Source organism: Xylocopa sonorina, chromosome 6 (assembly GCF_050948175.1).
Source record: "Xylocopa sonorina isolate GNS202 chromosome 6, iyXylSono1_principal, whole genome shotgun sequence".
Lineage (NCBI taxonomy): Eukaryota > Metazoa > Arthropoda > Insecta > Hymenoptera > Apidae > Xylocopa > Xylocopa sonorina.
This window is the reverse complement of record NC_135198.1, coordinates 4,008,954-4,034,715: the sequence shown is the minus strand read 5'-3', so window position 1 is coordinate 4,034,715 and position 25,762 is coordinate 4,008,954. Positions and strand designations below refer to the sequence as shown.

The following is a 25,762-nucleotide window of genomic DNA, read 5'->3' as shown; positions in this document are numbered from 1 at the left end:
GTTTTACAGTTACCCAATTTAAGCTTAAAGAGAGTCACAGAGGGATACTGCTTTTTTAATATTTTCGTAAGACTCTGAGGAGCGTGGAGGAGACTATTTTCGACCACGTGTTCCATGAAAATTAATTCAATCATCGATGTACTGATAAAAAGACATTGTGTCTAGGAATGCTAGTTTGCATTTGGCGATAAAAAACGAATAAATATTAATTTTTTTATGTACTGTCCAAATTCGTTATTATATAAGCAAGTGACAAAGCAAGTTGTAAATATTTAGATGAAATTAAATTGACGAAGTTTTTCCAAATATATAGATAAACGGAAGCTTTGTAATCAGTTTATGAAGGACCATAAATAATGATTAATTACCGCCTTCTTTTATCTTTTGTGCTGTCAAAGCGAGTGCTCATCAATTGGCATTTGGCGACAGTAATTTACAAGACATTAAGCAATTTAAAGGGGATGCAATAGAGGAAAATGAAAGCATTACGAGTAAACAGCAATTGTTTCGAAATAACACATTTTGTGAAACATTAATGAATGCCTTTGGCATCGATAAACTACTCTTAGTGATAGAATGAAGAATAGTAGAAGGAAAATATTCGTCGAACGTGACTCATATAACTACATGTTCGTGCATTATGAAATTAAAAGTAAAAGTTTACATCTTTTTGCGTTAAATTAATTAAAGAAGTGAATACATTTCTAAACGTTGATCTGGAGTCTTCTTCTACGTGTAAGGTTGTTCGATCACTTTCCAGAGAATGCTTTAGGCGGCCATTTTTGTAAACCAGAATTGGAGGAAAATCGAGAGTAAGAATATTGCGTTCGAGGTTACGTTATCAAGAAAAACGACTGAAAGTCCTTCAAGTACGCGTATACTGGCAGTAAAAGTCCATAAGCACCGACTTATAGGCTGTTATCATTTATAGTACGCGATGAACTCTCGAACTCGTTTTTACTCGAAATTCTTCTTCTATTCTCGTTCACTTTTCCTTCAGAGTTTATTGCTATCTGTTCACAAAAATGTTATAGCAAAATCGTAACGATTACCAACAGAATTATTAATTAATCGACCCTTAATAAATCGTCAGATGGTACATGGAACGATTTGGAGGTCGCAAATAAATAATTGTGCGCGATACGACGCAAACAACCATGTCTCTGTACGTGTGTAATAATTATAGGGAACAAAATTGTACCATTCGATGGGTTTCTTTTAGGAAACTCAATTCCAGCAATTCGTGAAACACGTGTGCGACTGATGTCCATAATTTCACAGCGACGTCATTCTATTACCGATAATTTTAATTCACGTTAGTAATCAGCGACAGCCACGCACTTCAATAAATTATACAATAATTATTCACGAATTATTTGTCTTGTTATAACGTTACGAATAGCGTTGCATTCCCTTCAGTTTATCCGCTTAACACGTGCGTTTGTTTTCTAAACTAGAAGAATACGACTTTCGATATAATTTTCTTTTCAAACTTTCTTGTTAGCACGATCGATTAGTATCTGCCCATAATTCGAAAAGTAATTTGCTAAATTACTGCTAAACGATCGACGCAAGATAAGCAAGTGTGATATTTGCATCGAACACAGCAATTATTTTCGAGAAATAACACATTATTTGAATTGCAAACAATTAATTATACGCATCTATCTACCAAATACTCATCTATTTCTAATCAATTTTTACCGATGACAAATGTTTAATTCAAGAAACGAACCATCGAATTGCAATGGCTGCCAACGCTGTTCACCCCTTCGATGCCACGAAACTATAAAACACATTTTACCGTGCAAATACATTTCAAAAATGTCGCCAATGTGTACGAAAACGTAATCGAACCGATACTTCGCATTTCAGTTCACCGTTGGGCTGAAACGCGTGTTCATGCCAAAGAGAAATGCCCTCCAGGAAGCTACTGAAAACTTTCCTACCTCATTTCGAACCAATGATACATTTGATTATGATCATTAAACTAATAACACGTACTTAAAAAGAATGGACCAAACCTGCATAACTACGCTCGAAGCTCAAAAATCGACTACCAACTATAACAACAATAACAGCGGTAACAGGCTAACGAGGAGCTACCATGACAATAAATATGCTAAATAATTATGACGATTCAAGAAAGCGCGGATAGCAATTAATATTTAATTAACGACTGACCTCGGAGGCGCGATATATGGCGCTCGTGTGGCGTACAAGATTCAAAGGTGATCCTCCGACGAACGTCATAACCGGGTATGACAGGAAACTCGATAATTAATGTGAAAAAGGTGACTCACCGATCGATCTTACACGGGGAAGGTGTACCTTGGAGTGCGCCAATTTTATCAGCGACGCGCGCCGCCGATCCTTGATCGAAACGAGGGGGCGGGTGCAATCAATGCATTCATTTGTACGGCGTACCCGAGGCGAATTTCCTGCGCACCAAACGGACCACCGTTTCCGCCGGAGAAGGCGAGCCGCAGAAGGGACGAGGCGAGGAAGAGAAAAGGAGAGAAAAAAAGGCAGAAGGAGGGGAGGAAGACGAAGGAGCAGAAGAAAAAGGAGCTGCGGATGCGGGCTTCGCCGGTGTTTTTCAGCTGTCCGTAAAAAGGTTTTCAGCGGTTTCACGGAACTTCTGCTCCGAATCCATCCGATAACGTTGCGACGCGCCGCGATAACGATACGCGGCCTATCTAGCATTATCTAAAGTGCTTTCGCGACGACGGGTTCGCTGCACTCGTTGACTCACCTATGTTTCGCGTACCGCTTTCGGACTTTCCGTGCTCGTCGTCGCGTATTGTTCGTCGAGCGTATTATAATGCCGCTCGAGCGGGTTCGCGCGGGCTATTGCGCGTTCATTCCGGCGAATTTCGCGACGCCACAACTTCTGCTCGAAGAGAGGCTTTTTTTTCGTCTCGTTTCGTTTAGACGGGATTTACGACCGCGTTCGAAAAGGCCACTCGCGCGCAGTAGGAACGTGTATGGGCGCTGGTGCGCACGAGCAACTTTTTGGCGCGCGAACGCGCGTCTTCCCTTTTTTTACTCTCGGCTCGATGGGCGTCGAGAGCGACTGATCAAAGGGAAACGATGGCAACGCGTCGGTTGAGTGATTCTCCATCGGAGGACTGCCAGTCTCTGGTTTAGCATCGCGTCACGAAGTTGGTTGATACGGTCGTTGGAATTTCGCGCGACTTTACTGGAGACTTCGTTACAACTTCGTCGTCGACGGCGTTGGTCGCGTTCGTCATCAACTCCGCGTGGAATAGTCCGAGCTTCACCCTTTTGCTTCGCTTCTTATCTGCGATATATTGCGCGCACGTTGGTCTCGTCACTTTATTACCGGATTAGGTGCTAATGCTCGGCTGAGATACAACGAACGTGGAATCTCCTGAAAAATTCCAACTAACTTTACGCTTGCTTTAGATTATTCTAGCGTTGTTTCGTCGCTTCTTGTTAATTGAGAAGTTTAAAACTATTTTTCCATTTCCAACGTGTATGTAACGCGTAGATACGTGTACAAATGTATGGTGTTATTGATTTCAGTTTAGGAGTACCTATGATAATGTATCTATTATCGTGGCAGCTAAAAATATTGCTAAGACGTCATAGTCATTCGATTATCCACGTACTATTGGTTAACAAATTTTATTCAATCTAATGAACCAGCAGGAAATCCTCTAAAAAATACTTTTTATAATAATGCATTTAAACATCCGTGGTTAATATACCGCGTATAAAATTATATTATAGACTGTGGCACCTTTTACCTTTAAAAGAGCCACTTTTAATCACGGTTACTTAAATTCTCCCTAAACTATTGACTTAATTTGGAATATAAAATCATATTCTACATCGTACTATTAAACATACAGGAATATATTCCTATAAAACAGCATAATTTTCTTGTTCCTTAAAGCAATATGGCGCCGATGAATGGCGCAAGGTAAACAGTTTACCACGAAGTGCACATTTACAGACAGACTGTTTAATGCAATTTCCAGCGTAAGATATGCATTGGAACAGTACGAACAGCTTTAATTAGCATTGTTGCTCTTCTTTTCTTTTCTTTTTTCAACGTAACGAGTGTCTCTCGAGCCACAGACCGGTACCGAACAGTTCGTTCACGTCATCGGTCCTTTTTTTTCTCCTTTTTTACCAAACACGTGTTACCATCTAAAGTGTCAGACACCGCGTTCGATAAGCATCGCACGTACGTACGCGCATTAGAAATTTCACGGTGGGCATCGTAAATCAAATCGTCCGACTTTCGTTCGTGACGGTTTCGTGGCCACCGTGCTACGTCGTGAAACGCCGGTGTCTCGATGATTCGTCGAATTTCCAATGTCACGCTAGGCGAGCCGTGGCTAATTCAGCCGCTCATTAAATTTCACAGTGTTAATTAAATAAAATTGAAGCCGACGAGGGACAACTATACCCGCGGCGTTTATTTGCTGCAATGTCTTGCCAATGCAGGGATATGTAAATGAAGTTACTATATATTATACGTACGAGTGTTCGATTTCATAGATTTATCTTGCTGATTCGATATAAATTATATTCAATCAATAGCGTAAACGATATTTACCACGTATTTTTATGATTTTTAATCCTTTCGTTACTGAATCACGTTGCTTTATGATCGCCACGTGTTACTTTATCACGCACGATGCAATCGAAGTCAATATCAAACGTGTAAAACCTGTACTTTTCTTTTTTTTTTCAATTTCGATAGTCTATAAAGTTGATTTTCAGCGAAGATAATTGTATAACGTATACGGTGGTTGGGCGCATTAGCATTTAAAGTAATGCAATTTGTATTAGGTTTACTAAAAGCAGGAATTTCGCCTTCAAATTGCACTCTCGATTGCTTAATTAGTTTTCCCATCGACGAATTCCATGACTACGTTACTGATAGGTTTACGTGGGTGGCATGAAGGTACGTTCACAATCGATTGCACCATTCGATGTGATACTCTTCGTGAGACTTTTCTTTTCAGCATTCGAAATTCGAGGATTGCGTGAATTATTCTGACGAATCGATGGAAATATTTAAATTTTTCATACTTCATCGCGACGTTTTTCTGTTATTTTCTAACGATAACAGATCTCAAGTTTTCACATAAAAATGAATTTTGTTTGGTGATTAAATGAAACTCCGGTTACGAAAGTATTCTACGTGCAATTTTTTCGTAAAAAAAGTTCCTAACAAATGAAAACCTTTTAGCAACGTTGCGTTAAATGAAAAGTATGATTCAACTTGTACACCAATATCGTTTTTTCGCGGCTAAAATCGCTCATTAAACTTTCAAATGTACTCGCAGGAAAAAATACTTATTGACCGCTTGTTACTTGCTTCCTCGTTACAATTTCGTAAGATAACATTTTAGGAAAACAACGAGTACTCCAAGTCAAGATAACTGTTTTGTTAAAAAAAAAAAAACCATTCAAGTTATCCTGCTCTTCTTCGTACCATTATATTCATACCATTACACGTGAATATTTGAGACTCGTGTATCCACAGGTTGAAATCCATTTACAAATGTCTGGTTCACCTCAGAAAGCTGATATAAAGGCTATTTATGCTTACGAAGTACAACATGTAAAGATATAGGACGACGTACTCTGCTGATACACGCATGTTCTACTCAAACAAACTTCAAGAGACTCGCGTGTCCCAATTTTCAAAATTCATATCCGAACCTCCCAAAATGTTCACCCAATATCGCCCAACGCTTAAAGAAAATCATTTCAAAGGGACCAATTAAAATAGAACAAGAGCCAACAAGCATTTTCAATTACAATTTCTCAACGCGGGAACGCACAGCAACTTCGTATCCTGCGTAGTTCCCGCAGAGAAGCATTTTTCACGTGGAACCACGAGAAAAATTGTTCCTCGCCGGCGGCGTAATTCGACATACGTGTGATTTCACGTAACTATTTATCGCCAAGCAAATTGCCCGCGTAATTGCCTTCGAGATAAGAATAACGCTTAAATCGCCAACAGGTTAGCGGGCGGCATTGTTCGCCGGCGCGTAAACGGCATTTTATACGCGTGCGCGGGACGGCGCCGCGGAAAAAAAGGCGCAAAAGAGTCTAATTTTAACCTGTTAAGCGGAGAGAGCCCCGGTTTTGGATTCGTTAAACGAGTGGACGATGCAAATCCACGGGTCGGAATGTCGCCCACACGGGGTGAATTACGGGAATCCGCGCGATACAGACGCGCAGCGAATGATTTAGACGGCGCAACCAGAGTATGAAACCGAAAACCGACGGGCTGGAAAGAACCGTTCACATTGCGCGAACAGCGGATCGGCGATCGTCCACAGCGGGGAAATAATCGTCCGGATACACAATGCACGTTGCACGTAACCTTGCACTTGTAACAATGGTGCACGTATACCAGGTGCACGCTCCATCTCTCTTCTCCTCACTGTTGGCGCGTTTCATCGCACGCGGTGGCTGTTACCTTCTTTTTTTGTTTCCTCCCCAATTTTTCTTTTCTCTCTCTCTCTCTGTTTCTCTTCGAAAGATTTATAGGTTTACAGTAATTTAATTGCGAGCTTCGTTGGAAAATTCTCAAACGTTTCGAGGTAATCTTGCTTTACGATTGAATGGTAATTGATGATGGATTTCGAAATGCTATCCGAGCTGCGTTTCTTTTTTTATTGCGATTATACCTCTTTTCGAGTGAAATTCCGCAGCACTTAGAGTAAACTTTGTTTTGTTATCATTGCTATCGAATAATGGGGGACGGATTCATTTCATCTATTTTTATCAGAATTTGTAAGTTATCTTGCAAACACTAGCTAAATATGTATATATCTTTGTGATCAGTATATTTTTTCAGCACAAGTCTAAAAGTAAAGTTAATGCATGAATCATTCAACAAGAAGACGAACGATAATCGCGCTTAAAATTTTCTTCTGTAACTTATCGAGAACTTAAAAAGAAGAAAAGTATTTTATGAAATTAAATACTCGAAGAAATCCGCGTAAAATGGTCAAAGTTCAGCCGAAAGGATCGATGTTTCCTCGACACACAACCTCTGTCTGCTCAAGCAATCCGCACTTGTTCGCACTTGACGATTGTTCGCAAGTAAAGAGGTAAAGAGGAAAACAAAACTCGTGCACGCTCTACGATCGCGAAATGCCCAGAGAAACGCGCGTCCACAGAAAACTATCGCGCACGTGCATTTAAACGCGAATTGCACGAAACGTGGGGACACGATGCACCCGGCGAGACGTCCAATCAAAGTTTGTTATTTCTCGGTTGCTCGCGTCTATTGCCGGAAATGGGAAGCCTTGACTTTTCTCGAGGGGCAAGGCGAAATGCGGAAAATAACGAAAATGTAGATAAGAAAAGTGTCGGCCGCGCGTTAAGCGAGTGTTGGGAAAACTAATAATTCACAGTTTCGGTGACGTCCACGCGTTAACGAGCGGCGAATGATTTCGCTAAATGATGGTGCTTTTTATTCTAATCTTATGCAATCTACGATTGCGAATCTCCCCTTTAAACAATTACACGAAACAACTCTATCCGCCATTATAGTAATTGCTGCAATTACGCCACGTGTTGTGTGCCATGCTTTTTACACACACTCGATGCGTGCGATTGGGCTTTTTTATGCACGATAACGTTTTAGTGTCATCGTTCGCATAGGAAAATTTGGGAAACTTTTATTACGACATTGGACAACGTTTTCTTTTCTGAGCCACGCGAATTTATCGACTTGTCCTCGCAGTAATTACTGCAATCGTTACGATTTCTTTACGAAGGATCACGCGTTGAAAAAGTATTATCAATTCTTTGAACTGAATAATTTTGCAAGATAACTTCGAACATGATCTTGTGGATTTAGTGAATAAGCAGATTCGATGTTTAGTTAATGATATTCTTTCACAAATTATCGCTGGATCGCGACAAAAATTTTTTCTTCCGCAGCTTCTACAAAATAAGCTGACTTTTAGAACGTCTGTACCAACGTTGGAAAAATGGAGATAGTGTATCGATGGTTATCAATAATTTCTGCTACTGAAAATTATCAACGTTTTTGTTAGGTATATGGATAATTTTAATATTCTTACTACTATAGACATATTCCATTAGATCCATTTTATTCGCTCATCCTTTCACTAAATGAATTAAAAATGTTATATATAAGTAGAATAGATACTAATCAACCTTATTCTGGAGTCACATTATACATGATTGCCATTATAATAATCAGTTATCAATTTTTATAGCACAAGGAAGGATATAATATTTATTAAGTATTGTACGTATATTTAAAATTATAATTAGACTCTTGTAATTTTAGAAAGTAGTTCTTACGACTTCTTCCAATCAGAAAATTATGAAAAATTGAAACTATCGAAAGGAACTGGCGATTATCAATAGTAGAAACGATCGATAACCATCAATGGTTCTCCAGTACTAATCTGTACCCCCAGTGTCTTGACCTGCTCTACATTCTTTGGTGCAAGGAAGTTTGCCGATAGCCAGGGACATTTTGGCCGCCATTTAAATGTTCCCAACTAAAAAAACGTACCTTCGAACATAATTCTCATTCCTCTCGATATTATTCCATTAAATGCACGACTTCGCTGAGAATAATAAAATATTTAAAGATCGCTGTGAGGCTTGTGTTTCAAAAAATACTAAAAAATTCCTCCTATTTAATCGAAAGAGTAGGATTTCACTTACGCAGTATGTTCCCTCGATTAGTGCATTTGCTCTTAGCGTTTGCTACATCAGAAAATAGTACGATGACTATAGTGAATTTAAAGATTGAAATTGTTCCTCGAATATTTCCTTAATTGTCGCGGACCATCTTATGCGAATAATGTAAATAAAACCTGTCGCTAGTTGATCGACTGTTTAGATTCGTGGTTCAAATGTTTATGTCTCGTATGGATCGAGACAGCGACGATAACGCTTTTAATTATTATCGTACTGTCTACAATATGCCAGTAGAGATAATTCCAATAGAATGCAACGTTGCAGTTTACTGCAGGCTGCTCGTATTTTACATACGACCCATTGGAACAACCTGTAACCCCCTCTGTCCACACCTCATCCAATGTTTATCATAAACAATTAGACTATAATAATTAACTACACGTATACATTACAAAAGACGAACACAACGGAAAACGAAGCAGGCACGATAAAAATGTACAAATATATTACAACACAATCTGCTCGTTCATAATTTTAGAAGTGAAAATAGATCAATGTTTGCAAAAGCTGTATATTTGCATGGATATATCTGGAGTGTTGGATAATTCGATTGAAACGGAGCGAACGTGATAGCAATAAGATCGACGTGGCTAAATATATATATATATAAATTATTACGATCGTTGCGCCAAAATTGCATCGAGTTATTAATTAGACGGCGTATCGCAAATACATAAATCTACGATAAACTAGCGATACTCGCGCGGAGAAGCAAGCTCCGAAAATGAATCGAGGCGAGGCGAGGCGAGCCGGCGACGTGTTTCACACCGAAAAGTTCACGATCGCGAGGACAAATTGGAAATGACGAGAAACACGAAAGCAGTTTGTAAGAGGCAAATAAAAACATAGCCGGAATGCGCGTATACCAGCCGGAGCGGGGAAATAAAATAAACTTGGAGCTTCCTGGAGATAGCGCTACTCTCCACGCGATGTGACTTTGAACCACGTGTGCTTCTACGAAAGTGCAAAGCGAAGCAAAGTGTACTCGGCGGCGCTCGTGTTTAAGAACACGTTTTTGTAACAGTACATCTCACGGCCACATCGTGCATCGTAATCGTGCATAATCTCGTTAATTATCATGCAAAAAAATTAATGGAATTTAACAAATCTCCGTGTACTAATCGCTCGGAAAACATACTCCCACTTAATGTTTACTCGTGTACAGTTCGCGAACAACAACAACAACAACAACAGCAGGATCGATTTTTGACGAATAATAATGAAAGTAAGAGAAAATGGTTTATTTGACGAAGCAACGGGCACGACACGAGCGCGAGTAAGAAATTCTTGTACGAACCGATCGCACGAGCAAAGTTGATCAACACCCGGTGCTCGATAACGGTATCCATTTAATTTCCAACGATTTCGATTTAACGCGAACCGATCGGACCCGCGGCGGACGTAGCGCGTACATCGCTTAAAACAAGGAAGCGATCGGGACGGCAAGAAAGGCCGAGGAAGTGCGTTGCACTTGGAGCAGAAATAAACAAAGGAACCAAGGCGGCGAACGGGAGCGGCGGTTGTAATGCGCGTGTTGCGCCTCGGCACTTACCTTTCGAAGAAACGAAAACGAGGAAAGTTACGATGAAGAAGCTGCCCGTTGCCAATGGGATTCCACGTCGGGAGGACCGGATCGACTTTCACGATCAACGCGAAATTCCTTTCTGCACGGTAACTCGGTGTCTCCCCTGACAGTCTTCCACCGGTCGAGACGGTGCGTGCGGCCGTGCACGGGCTGCACTGAATCGTTTCCGCGGCTGTTCGAATTTCGAAACCGGAGACGCGCCAATTCTCGCGACACGACGGCGAGAACGAGACGGAAAAGACTGAGTGAGAAAGCATCGACGCCTCGTATGACGACGCGACAGAACGCTCTCGCAGCAAGCTGCTGGATAACTGACGAGCCGTATCGCTCCCGTCCCACACCGCTCGAACCGCGACACCTGGCGCTCTGAACTTTGAAACACTTCTAATGCCCGGACCCATGGAAAACGATCATCCAACGCGAGCCGAGGCTCGTTTCGTCCCCGGAATACCCGAAATATCGCCACTTCCTCGCTTCTAATCAATTCCCCCGTCGTTATTTCTTCGAGCGTTATTCGACCGTCCCGTATTTTATAGATACCCGCGTCGATTTCTTTTTCTGTATACTTTCGCAAAAGTTCGACTCCTGATGAACACGCTTAAAATGCACATTTTAATTGGACACGTTTCTGCAAATAAAATGCGGTCGAGTTTCTGTTAAACGAGTTAATGACGCATTCTTATTCGAGTATCCCTCCTTTCTTTTTTCTTTCTTTTTTTTTTCTCTGCTTCGGATAAACGAGAAACTCTAGTTTTTATTTGCATTCTGTTCCCGATGAATAAAATGAGGCTGGAACGATGTAGCGGGGACATTTTGGGCTCCAGTAGATGTTCCGAGTCCTCATAATGCATTTTGTTATGCAAAACGTATACTATATAACGATGACATAAGTTTGCACTTTGTTTCGCGATGAAATACATTACAAACTTGTTATATAACTGCATAGGCACTGGACTATAGCGTGAGAATTAAGTTGTCTGAACAACATTGAAAGTAATCTCCCTAGGCCATTAAAAAGCGCCTGGAAAAGTTAAACTGAATCGTTACACGCCCAATTAGAGGCTTGAGAAGACGAAATAAAAATTTTAATTTATAATCAAAAATATAAATTGGAAATAAAAAGACTGGAAGTGCGAAGGTAAAATCAATTTTAAAAAATGCAGTACTTAAGAATCAGTTGACCTCAATAATCACAATGTATGTGACATATAATCGTATATCACCGTTGTACCAACAAAACTCTTACAACAGGAGTAGAAACATATTTACAATTACTAAATTGTAAGAATTTATTGGTATAAGTTAAATTTAATTAATATAGCGTTCACCAGCGTTTACTAAATTTTATATTTATTACTTCACGTAGATTAAGCAAATATTAAAAACTTTAAATATTTAATTAGACAGGAAACAGTAAAGTTTTAATAACTCTTCAGTCAGTCCAAAAATTCATAATAAAAATGGCAATTTCAAATTTGAATTCCCAACTATATCATAAAGCCTGCTATAAAAATTTTACTGCAATTCATTTTACTTAGAATTAATTTCTACTTATTCCAAAATGTGTTAAATTATATCTTCATTCGTTTAATTATCGGAGTATTTATAAAATTACATTTTCGTGTAACAGGCATTCGAATTAATATTTAAATCACCGTTTAAAGAGACAATAATTGGCATTGCATGCTGCAGATGTCGACACCAGCGTGTGTTTTCATTAACGAAGCGATCAAAAGCAATGTGATGCTCGAGAGGTGAATAAATAAGTTCATAATTTTGTAGTGACTGCATTCTTTATCACAGTATCGTTATCAATATTGCTGCGGATACAGATTGTCGTCGCAAATTATTTATCTTAATTAATTGTCTCTAGTTTCGTGTGACGCATATCTGTAAATACCATTGTTTCGCGGCACGGTGCATCAAGCCGATAAAACGAAATCGGTAGCACCGTCCTCGTCCTACAGCTGATTCTACTTTCGACGATGACTGTTCGAGAGGACGATTCGATGGTCGCGCAAATGTGCTCGAACTTTATTTATGCGATTTGTTAAAGTGAATTTTATTATCCGGCTTTACTGAGACACAAAACAACTAAAATGGAGTCGGCGGGTCAAAATCAGATGCAAAGTGCCTCCAATAACGCTGATGGTACTGAAAACAAGGGGAGGTAAACTTGTGTTTTACAAATATTTTTCTTATTTAAAGCTACTCGGTTCGTATAATTCTATAGCATATTTCATGTTGTTAGATTTTTATTTAATATATTAGCTTGTAGCGCGTGAAAATATTCTTCTTTCGATACCGTACCTCTCCTTGACTAATAATATGTAATATTTCTTTCTAGTTGTTTACTACTCCGTTACGCTAGTCAGAATTCTTTGGATGAAAGTTCTCAAAAACATATACCACGCGAAAGTGGAAAGGACAAACCACCGTACAGGAATCATCATCATACGAATAGAGCATTTGATGTTATCAATGAAATGCGGAAGTATGAAATGCATAATATAATTTGAATGGCACGATTTGTGGCTAGAAACCTTAATAGTTATAATAAAATTATTCATTTTGTAATAAATACATAGTATCGTAAGCATCTAAGGAGAGAGAACTATTTCTGAGCCTCTTTTTGGAGCATTTATGGCATCCATACTTGTATGTAATATTAACGCAGTTATGTGTCATTACAGAAAAAATTTATTGTGCGACGTAATTCTGGTAGCGGATGGTGGTTTGGAAGTACCTGCTCATAAAATGGTTCTGGCCGCTTGCAGTCCCTATTTTTATGCTATGTTCACAAGTTTTGAAGAGCGAGACCAAGAAAGAATAAAATTGCAGGGCGTAGATTACTCTGCGCTCGAGCTACTAGTGGATTATGTGTACTCTGCAGAAGTTCACGTAACCGAGGATAACGTACAAGTGTTGTTACCAGCTGCGAATCTCTTGCAATTGACCGATGTCCGCGATGCGTGTTGTGATTTTTTACAAGCTCAACTGCACCCATCGAATTGTTTAGGAATTCGTGCGTTTGCCGACCTTCATGGTTGCCTAGAATTACTATCACACGCAGATAGTTATATAGAACAACATTTTTCGTAAGACATTCATTTACTTTTATATTTATTCGATTTAAACATTCTTTACATAATTAGAATGTTTTACTATGTGTTCAGAGAGGTAGTGGACGGTGAAGAATTTTCGACATTAGCACCGCAACAAGTAGCTAAGCTGATCTGTAGCGATCGCTTAATGGTACCTTCAGAAGAAAAGGTGTTTGAATGTGTAATATCATGGGTACACCATGATTTGGACAAAAGACAAGCTCATTTGGCGCAATTAATGGAACATGTACGCTTACCCTTGTTATCCCAGGAATATTTAGTACAACGTGTAGAAGAAGAGCCTCTTCTTAAGGCAAATTTACAATGTAAGTGACAATTCCTACAGATATGCACATAATGTAATTCTATTTTTATAACTTAATGTTACGCAACTAAATGAAATACTTTTCTCAATTCGTACAGGTAAGGATTTTTTGATCGAAGCTTTGAAATATCATTTACTAAAGGGAGAACAAAAATCATTGTTCAAAACACCTCGTACAAAACCGAGACAACCGAGAGGTTTACCGAAAGTGTTACTAGTTGTTGGAGGTCAAGCTCCAAAAGCAATTAGAAGCGTAGAGTGTTACGATTTTAAAGAAGAAAAGTGGTATCAAGTCTCTGAATTACCCACCCGTCGTTGTAGAGCAGGTGAACAATATTCATATTTTAAATCATTATTAAATTATACTATAATTTCTCTTATGAACTATTGCATAATTTCTAATATTGTACATAACAGGTTTGTCCGTCCTTGGTGGCCGTGTCTACGCTGTTGGAGGATTTAACGGATCTCTTAGAGTGCGAACAGTAGATATTTATGATGCAGCCACAGATCAGTGGTCACCGTGTCCTGAAATGGAAGCACGAAGATCGACGCTTGGTGTTGCCGTTCTTGGAAACTGCATTTACGCTGTACATAATTTACTTTTTCGTTTCATATTTATACAGAATATTTCTCGTCGAACGTTCTACGTGCAAAACTAAGGGAGAAATGAGTCGTGTGGACTATAGACTCATGAATATTTTGCTAAAAGCTTATATACGTAAAACGGGCCGATGTTTCGTATCGAGAGGTTAACCTCTTTTGAAAATTTGCAAAATTCTTTCCACTAGTTCTTGCCACGTACTATTTCTGGTAAACAGTTCCTTTAAATAATATACGTTTCCAACTTTGAACTCGCGTAGAACATACTGGCGCCGTTCACTAACAAAAATATCTGTAACACTGACATGTTATACTCTATACACACTACATTCTATTTCATTGCCTAACATATATTTATTTACGTTACTATATATTATTCTTAACTCTTATTACTAATATTTCTTTATTTAAGTATATATATGTGTATTAAATAATAAAGGTTGGTGGATTTGACGGATCAACTGGCCTAAACTCCGCCGAGGTCTACGATCCAAGGACGCACGAATGGCGACTAATTGCGCCAATGTCAACGCGTAGAAGCAGTGTTGGCGTGGGTGTTGTTAAAGGATTATTATATGCTGTAAGTTTAATACTGGAATTATGAAAATAATTAAGAGTACGTTCCGATTAATGTAAAATTAAAATCTACATTTATATTTAGGTTGGCGGCTACGATGGAGTATCTAGACAATGTCTTTCCAGTGTCGAGTGTTACAATCCAGAGAAAGATCAATGGAAACCAGTTCCCGATATGTCTGCGCGTCGCAGTGGCGCAGGTGTTGGCGTTTTGGATGGAATTTTGTATGCTGTTGGGGGTCACGATGGACCTTTGGTCAGGAAAAGTGTAGAAGCTTTTAATCCGGATACTAATCAATGGACTCCGGTTAGTGATATGGCTCTTTGCCGCAGAAATGCAGGTAAGTTCATTTATAATTTTTATTTAAAAAATATTCTCGCTATCGCGAATGTTTTCTTCCACCCTGGAGTTTAAAAATTTTTTATTCTTACCTTTTATGATACCGCTTACAAATCTGAATTAAATATCGAGACCTATATTACTTTCGAACAACGTTATGTATTTATTCATTCATTCATTAGTTCATCTTTTATGCAGAACTTTTGTGCAAGAATAATTGCGCAGTTTTAATTACCCTTATGTTTTGATCTATCCCTGTGCGTCATCGGTTGTCTAATTAGGACTTCGTCTGACGCACTAAACGCGTCACCAATCCTGAATGAGTTATGTAACCCATTGTTGACCACATTCTTTATTTTCCCTTGCGGAAGGCGTACGCTTTATGGCTGCCAGACTGCTAAAATTTATACGTTTACGTCACAATGTAGCCTAAGCTATATCGTTATTCCTATCACAGCCGCATAAGTAATAAAGTAAAGAACTTTTAGCCGTATCGTTCTATCGTCGTACATCTTAAACGTTTTGGAAAGCTATTACAATAGTTTTCCATTTTATTGCTCCTATTAATTTCTAGAATTGCTCTTATGGAGTACATATTCACGTAATCCGTCCTTACGAGATCATATTAAACGAGTGCCATTCTAGTCTTGTCGAAGTTCACAGACGCATGATTTTTCTAAAATTGACAACCTCTCATATCTCCTCTCTTAGCCACCATTAAATTAACGGTACCGATAGTAAAACAGAAAATCGAGGACCCGTCGTCAAAATCGAATTCGCTCCTCAACTTCAGAGGTTCCAAGTCGTCTCTAAATAAAGAAAGAATATCGTACTTCAAATACCTATGACCCATTCCTTCGGTGGACGAGTCACGAATTACATACAGCAGGAAAATATGGGTCTGTTTCTTAGGTGTCGTTGCTCTGAATGGTCTTTTGTACGTGGTGGGCGGCGACGATGGCTCGTCGAGTCTGGCGTCCGTAGAGGTTTATTCGCCGAGAACGGACACCTGGACAACTCTCCCAACCTGTATGGGTATTGGCCGTAGCTACGCGGGAGTGGCAATAATCGACAAGCCGATGCCGTCCACGACATCGATGTGAGGATTACAATCCGCTGGGCATGTGACAGAGCAGAACACGGACCCGGGTGCCGAGACATCGGATCAATCACGGGAAGCCGGGCCCAGCGGTGTGCAAGTCCAGAATCCAGAGCAAAATGTACTTCAACAGTACCGCAACGCTGGGCACAATTGTCAGGGCCCGCGTTGCGTATGCCAGCGGTACGAAAACGGCGAGGTGGCTGCCGCGGTGATGAATCAAAATAGAAATAACCAGGAAAGGGAGGACAATAGCTATCAGAACGTGGGTCGTAATTCGCGGGGGTTCCAAAGCCGGCCCGGTGGCTCGGTGCAAGTACACCCAAATCTGAATCCAAATTATCAGAACCCAGTGGATTTGGTTCACAACTACAATCGTAACCGGCAACCGCAAGAGCCGGAGGAAAATATCTACGAGAGATTGGACAACGACGACGACGACGATGTGCGCGCTGAAAATAACAATGAAGTTGTTCACAACGAACCCGCGGTTCAAAGCAATCAGCACAACGCGGACGATCATACGTACGAGAGAATAGACGATCGATACTCGTGCGGTGGTAGCAGAAGCTACTCGCGTTGTTACAAATATCATATCTTGAATCATTATATCCCTAGTTTTTTAAATGACATGGAATCTAGAAATCAATACGATCAGCCGAGGCAATTCTATCTAGATTCGTCACGATTGTCTAATCAGTTCTGCCAGAACAGATTGGGCAGGCTGGGTCGCAACTGTTTCTCAACCGAAAACATTGCTTACGCGTCAACTGGACGCGCCATTTATCCGCTCGGTTACAACTGCATGTGTTCGTTTTGTAGACACTTGGATACAAGATACTTGTGTCATCATTGCCATAATCTACACAATAGATTACGTTATCAGGACGGATTCACCAGTAATTCTAGACATTACATATACCAGTTGCCAAGGAACTGTAGGTGTCCATTTTGCCGCGGTGAATACTCTTACGTGAAACTGCCTGTCATATCTTGCCGACCTACCGAATCTCTGCGAATGGAATGCCACTGTAGAAACCCCGCCAATTGTTCCTGCAGATGCAAAGCTCTGCCTAATTGCAGTCCCGCTGCTCAGTTTAGCAAGTACCTCGACTGGGTTAGCAGGGGTAGTCCGTCGGTTAACAATCCACTTTACGCGACTGTTCACATCGGCAGACCTTGTGTCTCAGCTCTGGGGAACACGACTGCCGGTGGCAGTTTGTCCAGCACCATAGATCCCGCTGCTTCGACATCGAACGTGCCAGTACCAACGATCAACGAACCCGGTACGTCGTCGAACATTAGACCAATGTTCTCTCCCCACAATCCCTCCACTTCGGATCCCCCTGTCTGCTCCGTTAACCGTTCAACGGAACGGCAACACACGTGCGACGATTCCTGCATCAGAAACCAGAGCGGAGCAAGCGTCGCTGGTATTTGTCAATTTCTTGGTAGATGCGAGAGAGCAGAATGCAATCACGGCAGATTGTCCGTGCATTGGTGGTTCGTGAATAGGTGGTTGCCACCTTGGAATTCTCATTACTTCGATAGAAACGCGGACACTGTTCCCCCGATGGAAGAAGAATCGCGTGAGCAACATGACAGTGACAGTGACGATACTTAACTTCGATGTTATCACTTCATAATACTCCTTACAGTTTTCTTCGAACGAATTTGAGTTCCCTGTTTCTGTTACTCTTGTTGATTTTGTTCGATTGTTGAGCATTGATTTCTCATTGATGTTGTTACCATTCTTAGATTATACAGCTTAGCAACACTCTGCCCTACTTGACTGAAATGTCCAGTTTACCAATTTAGTTCATTTTTTCAGCGTGTCTTGAATTATTTGGAGTGTTTCACAGGTTTTTCACTTCTTTAAGCAACGTTCGTACGGCTCTAAAAATGATCTGTTTGAACATTTTTGCGGGTTGTTGGTTTACGATATCACTTCTTTGAGACATTGAAAACTATGACTGGGACAATTAAGTTAGGAAGGGCAATATAGACTTAGAAACAGTTTTTTAAGTACTGCTTCCAAATACTCTTACAAGAAAAGTTCGATACGGCTTGGGAACTGTTTCGAAATATTTTAGAAACAAAATAGAAAAGGCTTAGGAACCGTAGTTACGATTTCTTTCCCAAACGGAATGTTTCGGGGTTTGTATTAGGCGCAGCCACGGACGTGGCGTGCAATGAAGTTCATTTATGGGTAAGAAAACAATGATAATAAAATTGTAATTCATGGTACATGTTTAAAAGAAATGTGTTGCTCGTGAGATAGAAGACCAGCATTGAAATACGAAAATGATCAAGAAGCTATCATTTGGAGTTAAAGAAATTTTTGTAGACAGAGGTATTTGCAGACGATTTGTGCATGTATTGACAATAAGATTGCTTCGTATGTCATATTTTGATGTACATCAATTCTGGTCACACGTTCAGATATTTGAAATCGATCGGATACAGCAATAATCAAAGTTTCATTTCGTTAATGTTACTTCGTGCGATCTTAGGAATTCTCTGTGAACTAATAATCTTTATTCAGTTGTAGAAGTTGTAAGTTATTATTATGGACTGCGGATGTATATGCGTTTGTGACAAACTTCCAGTGCAGTTATTACGCAAAAATATAAAGATATTCGTTTTCTCAGCCGTAGGTTTTGCGAAGACGCGAATTCGCATAAACATTCACAGTCTAATTACGAATAATAGTTGCAATAAATTTGGTCGTGTTATCATTACCCGTCGCAAACTGTATGTATCATAGGATAATTTTAGAAGCGTTGCGTGTTCTACATACTTACATATATAAGTACATGAAATATATAGAATCGTAAGAATATAAGAATTGTACAAAAAAGATTGTAATTTTTATAATTCAATTTCGTACGTGTACCTTATTTGGGCATCGTCGCTGAGCCAAAGAGAGAATGCTTTTGTCATATTTTTTCAATTTTAGTAAATATAGATCTTTGGGAACGGAACACAAATGCATTCTTTCAAAAACTAGGAAAATTAGGCTAATTGAGATTACTATCCGTTGTTTGTAGAAGGCGTAGGAGATTTCAGTTTGAACTTAATAGTTGTTTGAAGTATATACAAAATTTGTAGCGATTGTCATTTATATACGATGATGTTAAAGATTGATCGGAATGTTTCATTTTTTATAGATATTTACAATTTATATGGCGATGAAAAATAAAGATATAACTTGCATTATTCGGTTACCAAATGATTACATTATTAGTCAGTATTAGTTGTCCATCTAGAGTTCTAATGTGTAAAATGAATATTTTATGATTCCTTTATCATGCAGTTTGATTAGGTCCCAATTGATTACGTGATTTGGTTAATCGAATATAAAAAGGTCGAGTCCAGAATATTCTAAGATCCAGAGGAAGACAGATCAGCAAAATCTACCAAAATGGAGTCTAATCCTTTTCCTCCGCGAGCCGCCATTCGTATAAATGCAAATATATTAAGTTTTTCGAAATAAATGTTTAAACATGCAATATAGTAACTCCACGCATATCCTCAAATACGTTGTAGCTTATGATAGAAGTTAATTGTTAAATAACATTTACTAAAATAACATTTACAGGCCTAAAATGTTAGAAAAAAACATGTTGAATTAAATCCTCAAGTTACAAGGAAAGTAGATGGATATACCAAATGCATATTTAGTTTTTCTCTATTTAGTAATTAATGTTTGCAGTATAGTCTACGTTTAAGTTAATAAGATGAGTTATACAAAAATTCTTAACGAGTATAATCTTTTTTCGATAAATATCATTTATAAATTCTATTAAAATTAACTAAATACTCAGTTGACAATTAACTACTACGTTTATATTAAGTATACAAACTTTCCGTTATAAAAATGTTTAATTAACGTTTATTCATGTAATTGGTGTTCTAAACTAAATGTTAAACGTACATGTTTCGTCATATATATATATATATATATATTCGTTTAATATATTTAGAGATTTAATCGCAGCTTATTGATTTGAACCATTAAAGTCTCTATACATAATTATAACATCATTGTATATATAAAATGTTTAGAAAAAAACAATTTTCAAATGGAATATTTTTATTGCGAGAAAAATTTATAGCCAGTATTCATGAATTTACGTTTAAATGAAAATACGAGGCACTTTATTACATGATAGGTAGCTACTTAATGAAATATACATTTTTTACTGTACTACGAAGTAATAAAAATAAAATAAAGAGTATGTCAATTGTTTTTCTTTTTTAGCAATGATTTACTACACACATTGAAGGCAAATGCATTGACAAGAAAGAAGCAGTTGGTAATTATTTTTATAGAGTACAAAACCGCAAAAGATTACCAAAGAATAGACACACGACGTATGCTTGAAAGCACTTTCTTATCACATTGCGAAAATATTACGATTACAGTACTCCATCGTACCTGCAAGTAGTGTAACATACCGATTTTTAAACGCGATACAATTAATATACACCACGACACTTTTATCATTAGTAAATGTCACTACAATCGACACACACATAGCAACTTTAAGGAAAGTTGATCACTCCCCCATAAACGAAGGTCAACAGCTATCACTTTGGTGTTACAATGGTCCTAATATCGACGTGTATTGTTACCTGTCGTTAAAACTTGCTAGCAATGCTCCTGTTTAATTTTCTGTACACTAAATCATATTAATTACCCAATGAAACAATTCGAATACAATAAAAGCTGAAATAAACAAGAAGTTATCTCAGACAAGAGCAGACCGTTTAAAAACAGAGTAAACGCCATGTTGCACAAAAGTATTAAGTATGTATTTCAATATTTATCTTTAGTTAAGTAATTTCTTTAATATTTAGTTAAATATAATCGTCGCGATACTCTTATCTCGCGAATTGTCGGAAATTCGTAAAGAACAATGCACGTAAAGTAGTAGAAATAGAACATATGCGCCCAATTTACTTAAAACTGCTTAGATGGCGCGAACTCGAGCGTTGCTCGTTTTTAGTAGAATCGTTCCTTCGCGCACAGACAACTGACGCGACTTTTTGAGCGACGAATATTTCGTGGACCCACGGAACCAACGAACGACGACGAACGCTATTGTCTGTACTTATTTCTGAGTATAAAGTACGGTGCACGATTACGGGAACTTATCTTGGCACCACGGGTATTCAAGTATCACGGGTGTGGTTCTCAGGGCCAGACGCACTCAGACATAACGATACATACCTTGTTTAACCCTTTCTTCGTCGTGGATTTCATGTAATAACAGTTACATGCGATAATTGTTCAAGACACATCGTTTGATTTTGTTTCCTTCGTAGATATTATTTCATTAACATTTTCAAAATTTGGCATTGCAAATACATTACTCCATTTTGGACCGAATAGTTACCATTCTTGCAGTGTTGAAGTTTTATAAAATATCGTAGAAAATATCGTATTCCACCTTAAGTAATTAATTCGTATCATTAAAAGAATACCAAGCAGTGATAAGGCAATAAGCGAGTAACACTCGTTTTTAAACATAAACTGAACACATTCTAAACACATATGATACGCGAGGTACAGGTTCATCTATGCAATCCTTTCGTGGTGTACCTTGGGCCATTGTAATATCATTTTAAAAATTAAAAACAGTATTAAATATCATGATTGTAATTCGTAAAATGATCCTCTAATTAATTAAAAAAGGAAGCAAATTTAAAAGAGCTCGAGCCGGCAACGTCGTTTAACATAAATGCAGAGCGCTAAGTACGAATAGATATTTGTTTAGCCAGTGTGAAATTAAGGCAAAGAGAAAGGCTACGTTCACCTTTCCTCTGATATCAGTAACACGTATTTACATTCTGGTCATGTAATCGAATTTTGTGTTCAGACTTTCATTCATTTTTGTTAAACGTACACGGTGATACAATTTCCACGCTTCGTCTAAGCTTGACGTACACGGATGTACATTGTATTTATCGGTAATCGAATGTCTTACTTCCTGACGTTCGTTATTTGTTCGAAAAAAGAAGCACGCATATCTCTTGCGTCAGAATTGTTAATTGATTATGATCGATGGCCAGAACGATGCTTGAAATATGTGGGCGTTGGTCCTATGCTTGTCACCTTCGATTTTCGAACGGTACCTGAAATAAACGAAAAACAAGAATCGAACTATTTAGCTTTTAGTAAACAGAAAACAACTGGAGATTTGTCTGCAGATCATATGTTGAGTAACAAACTTGAAAAATTGTCGCTTGACAAACACGTTCGTTTCGATGTTGAAATTCAGTTTATGTGGACAATTCATGTCCATTTTATAATTCAATGGTTGTAATAATAGTAATAATAATAATTATTGGATATACTTAATCAGATTCATTATTATATGACCAATTATTATTACTTTTCTTCATTCAAAAGGCAAGACCTTCGCGAAATGTACTATGCTCTCCATACACCACCGCGTTCCTCGGCTTCTCGATTATAATTGCCTCTGAGCACGATCGAGCAAAAGTCAATAGTCATCGCAACGATGTATTCGTTATATAGAAATGTCGCGTTTAATCTCTTTAAGCGAAGTGCCGATTATTATGCGGAGACAGAGCCAGATAAAGTCCCTGTGCATTCATTAGCAGCCAGCAAAGGATGATAAAAGATCCTGCAGATGTAAAATGATAATTTATCGCTACCGTTACGCGTGCATAACCATGCGTGAATCACGGAATTGTCGTGCAAGTGCAATGTGTAACCAAGAAATTACGAAATCTAGCCGCCTGTGCCACGTGCGCGCGCGCGCGCCCGCGTGCGCCCCTTCTTTTTTATCCTCTTTTAATGGGGCCCCGGTTCCGGTTGCATTTATAATCTTTCGCAGCCCAGTTAATTATATTAAGACAGTGCGTTTAACCGGGGGAAATCTACGATTCGTTGTACTTACGAACTGCTGCGTTTGTCGTCCATTTTGTCATTCGAACTATTTCTTCTTTTTTTTTTCTATACAGCAATATATTAATATAAATTTGAAATTGAATTTGATAAACCTGTTCAACAGTATTGGAAGAATATCCAATGAACATCAGAGTTATTTGACACGAACAAATATTTACCTGAATCTGTCTAACATACAAGAAATAAAAATTTCAATTTTTCCAAAAACTGTCTTCACGCATACGTATTACTTTTAAGAACCTAGATAGTCTTCTATTTTAAATGTTCGTAGCAATAATTAAAAAATAATTTAGCGTGTAGAAAATAATTATCCGTGTCTTCTCGAACAAAGTAAATGTTCTATGCGGTGCAAGTAAATTTCCAGAATTTACACGTCATTGCATATCGGCGTTGCGCAGGATGGAAAGCGGCCGCAACAGTTCTCGGTCTTGTTCAGAGGCTTCCTTCTTCCAAGGGTAAGGAAAGGTGCTTGCACGTGTCCCTCGTACTACGTTATATTGCAACCGTTTGCAGCTCGTTCATTGTTGATTGCACAAGGAACCGAGCGTGGTACATATACCTATCACGGGCCTTTGCACAGCAGGCATCTGGTCCGCTTTCAGGCTTTTCCACGGGGTTTACCATCCAGCGTGCGCACCGTGCACGTTCTTTGCTCTGACGATTCGCCCGTGACGTTTCACACGTAGCATAATTACGCAACATCCATCGAATCGTATGCATCGCGTCTCTTTTGATATGTGTTTAACATTTTTGACAAGAGAATGCAATTAATAAGTTAGTTGTGCAATAACTGGAGCAAATAAATTTAACTTCTGATCAAATTCTGAGCGATATGTGTATTAGTGTTATTTTTATCGTGAATGTATGTAGAATATTATTACAGTTATTTAACTTTGATTAGGATAATAGGATAATTTGAAGAATTTAATTTTATTACATATTATTCAAGGAGAGATAGTGTATAATATTTACGCAACCGAATTTCCTGTTGAAAAGCCACATCACTGTCAATGCAGATCTGCGGTTTACATAGACGTCTCGATTGCAACTATTCCGCGACGCAATTGCATAGAAACAATTAAAACCTTGATTGTAATATCGAATTAATCGATATTTTATAAATGATTAACAATCCAACATTTCTTCTTTTTTACCCCACGTTGTCCACAAAATTTTTCAAATCGTTCTCCAGTTCTGATTTGGGTAACTAAAATTTGTAAATGATTATAATATGATAATTGACTATAGTTGAATAATGAATTCGGTGTAATTTTTAAACGCGATCTTTTATAAATGATTAACAATCCAACATTTCTTCTTTTTTACCCCACGTTGTCCACAAAATTTTTCAAATCGTTCTCCAGTTCTGATTTGGGTAACTAAAATTTGTAAATGATTATAATATGATAATTGACTATAGTTGAATAATAAATTCGGTGTAATTTTCAAACGCGATCTTTGGACCAGTCGTTTAAAATATGTGCGACGCGAACAAAGTTCTGGTTCAACGATCCTCTAGCTGTTACCTTAGAGTTGTCGCGTGAAACGTTCGACGACATGGAAAAATAGTTGCGTCGCAAAAATCAGCTCGATTATGGCCGATGTTAGAACCGTGCTACGGATTCTGAGGGAGCAACAATACCGTAATAAAACACGATCGTAAACGTGGTATGCGTCAAGTGCATCGAAAACGTCAGAACCAGGAACGTGCATGCCGCGTGAACCGACACACGCCAGTGAACCCGAAGAAAAGACTGACAATGAAAGGGGGTCAAATGTATGGCATACGCGCAATACGGAATAATTTCGCACTGTTTACTCTTTGGCTTCCTATTAACGACTCGATGAGAAGTGAACCGTGTTCGGACTGCTAAAATGCGTTGGTCCTTCTTAGTGCAGTAGCGAGAAGGAATAAGGGATTCGTCTAAACGTGACGACTGATTTTTCTTGTATTGTAAATGCCGACAAGGAAGATCCTCCAAGCTTCAAGGTAAGAAAAGAATAAAAATGATATTAACTTTTATATTCTCCAAAAAGTAGAAAATATTTGTTATTATTTGCCGTGGACATTTTTTGTTTCCAAAAGTGTAATATCTGTGAATGCAACTGTAGTATAGAATGACTTGTGAAAGTATTCGAGAAGCAAGCTGCGTTTATTGCAATTAATTGGAATATTTATTAGCTCAAGTATATTAAATTAAATGATTCTAGCAGATAGACGTGGAGTCTCTTTTTGAAAATCTTGTATAGAGATACTAGACATTTGATTGTTAAGGTTACTGTCGACTGACGATGGTAGCAAGTACTTTTTGAATAGATATGTTCACTACTTTTTCCACCAAATACGCCCAAGGCGGATAGAGTCCTTGCAAAGTGGGTGGAGCGAAAATAAACAGGAAGTTGTTTGGTCGTCGAACGACGTCGATATTTTACGATGCCTTT

General features: G+C 38.5%; 4 protein-coding genes across 4 annotated transcripts in view; 2 read left to right on the top strand and 2 right to left on the bottom strand.

Moving 5' to 3' along the window:
- LOC143424510 (dual 3',5'-cyclic-AMP and -GMP phosphodiesterase 11) overlaps positions 1–10,315 on the bottom strand; it is an 89,059-nt gene extending 78,744 nt beyond the window's left edge. Inside the window, exon 1 of the mRNA XM_076896613.1 lies at positions 10,298–10,315. The gene's annotated coding sequence lies outside the window, so the exon portion shown is untranslated. The remainder of the gene's footprint in view (positions 1–10,297) is intronic.
- The window catches only part of LOC143424547 (putative hydroxyacid-oxoacid transhydrogenase, mitochondrial), a 146,651-nt gene that overhangs the window by 39,394 nt on the left and 81,495 nt on the right, over positions 1–25,762 (bottom strand). The gene's annotated exons all lie outside the window — the stretch shown is intronic.
- Kel (kelch protein) lies at positions 12,039–16,527 on the top strand. Its single transcript, XM_076896308.1, has 9 exons — positions 12,039–12,500; positions 12,678–12,824; positions 13,024–13,428; positions 13,507–13,760; positions 13,858–14,085; positions 14,177–14,349; positions 14,802–14,942; positions 15,024–15,279; positions 16,191–16,527. The coding sequence occupies exons 1-9, from the start codon at positions 12,430–12,432 to the stop codon at positions 16,379–16,381; spliced, it is 1,866 nt and encodes a 621-aa protein (XP_076752423.1). The 5' UTR covers positions 12,039–12,429; the 3' UTR covers positions 16,382–16,527.
- Positions 16,454–18,257, top strand: LOC143424318 (uncharacterized). The gene has a single exon (XM_076896310.1). It carries the CDS (start codon positions 16,592–16,594, stop codon positions 17,999–18,001), a length of 1,410 nt encoding a protein of 469 aa, XP_076752425.1. The 5' UTR covers positions 16,454–16,591; the 3' UTR covers positions 18,002–18,257.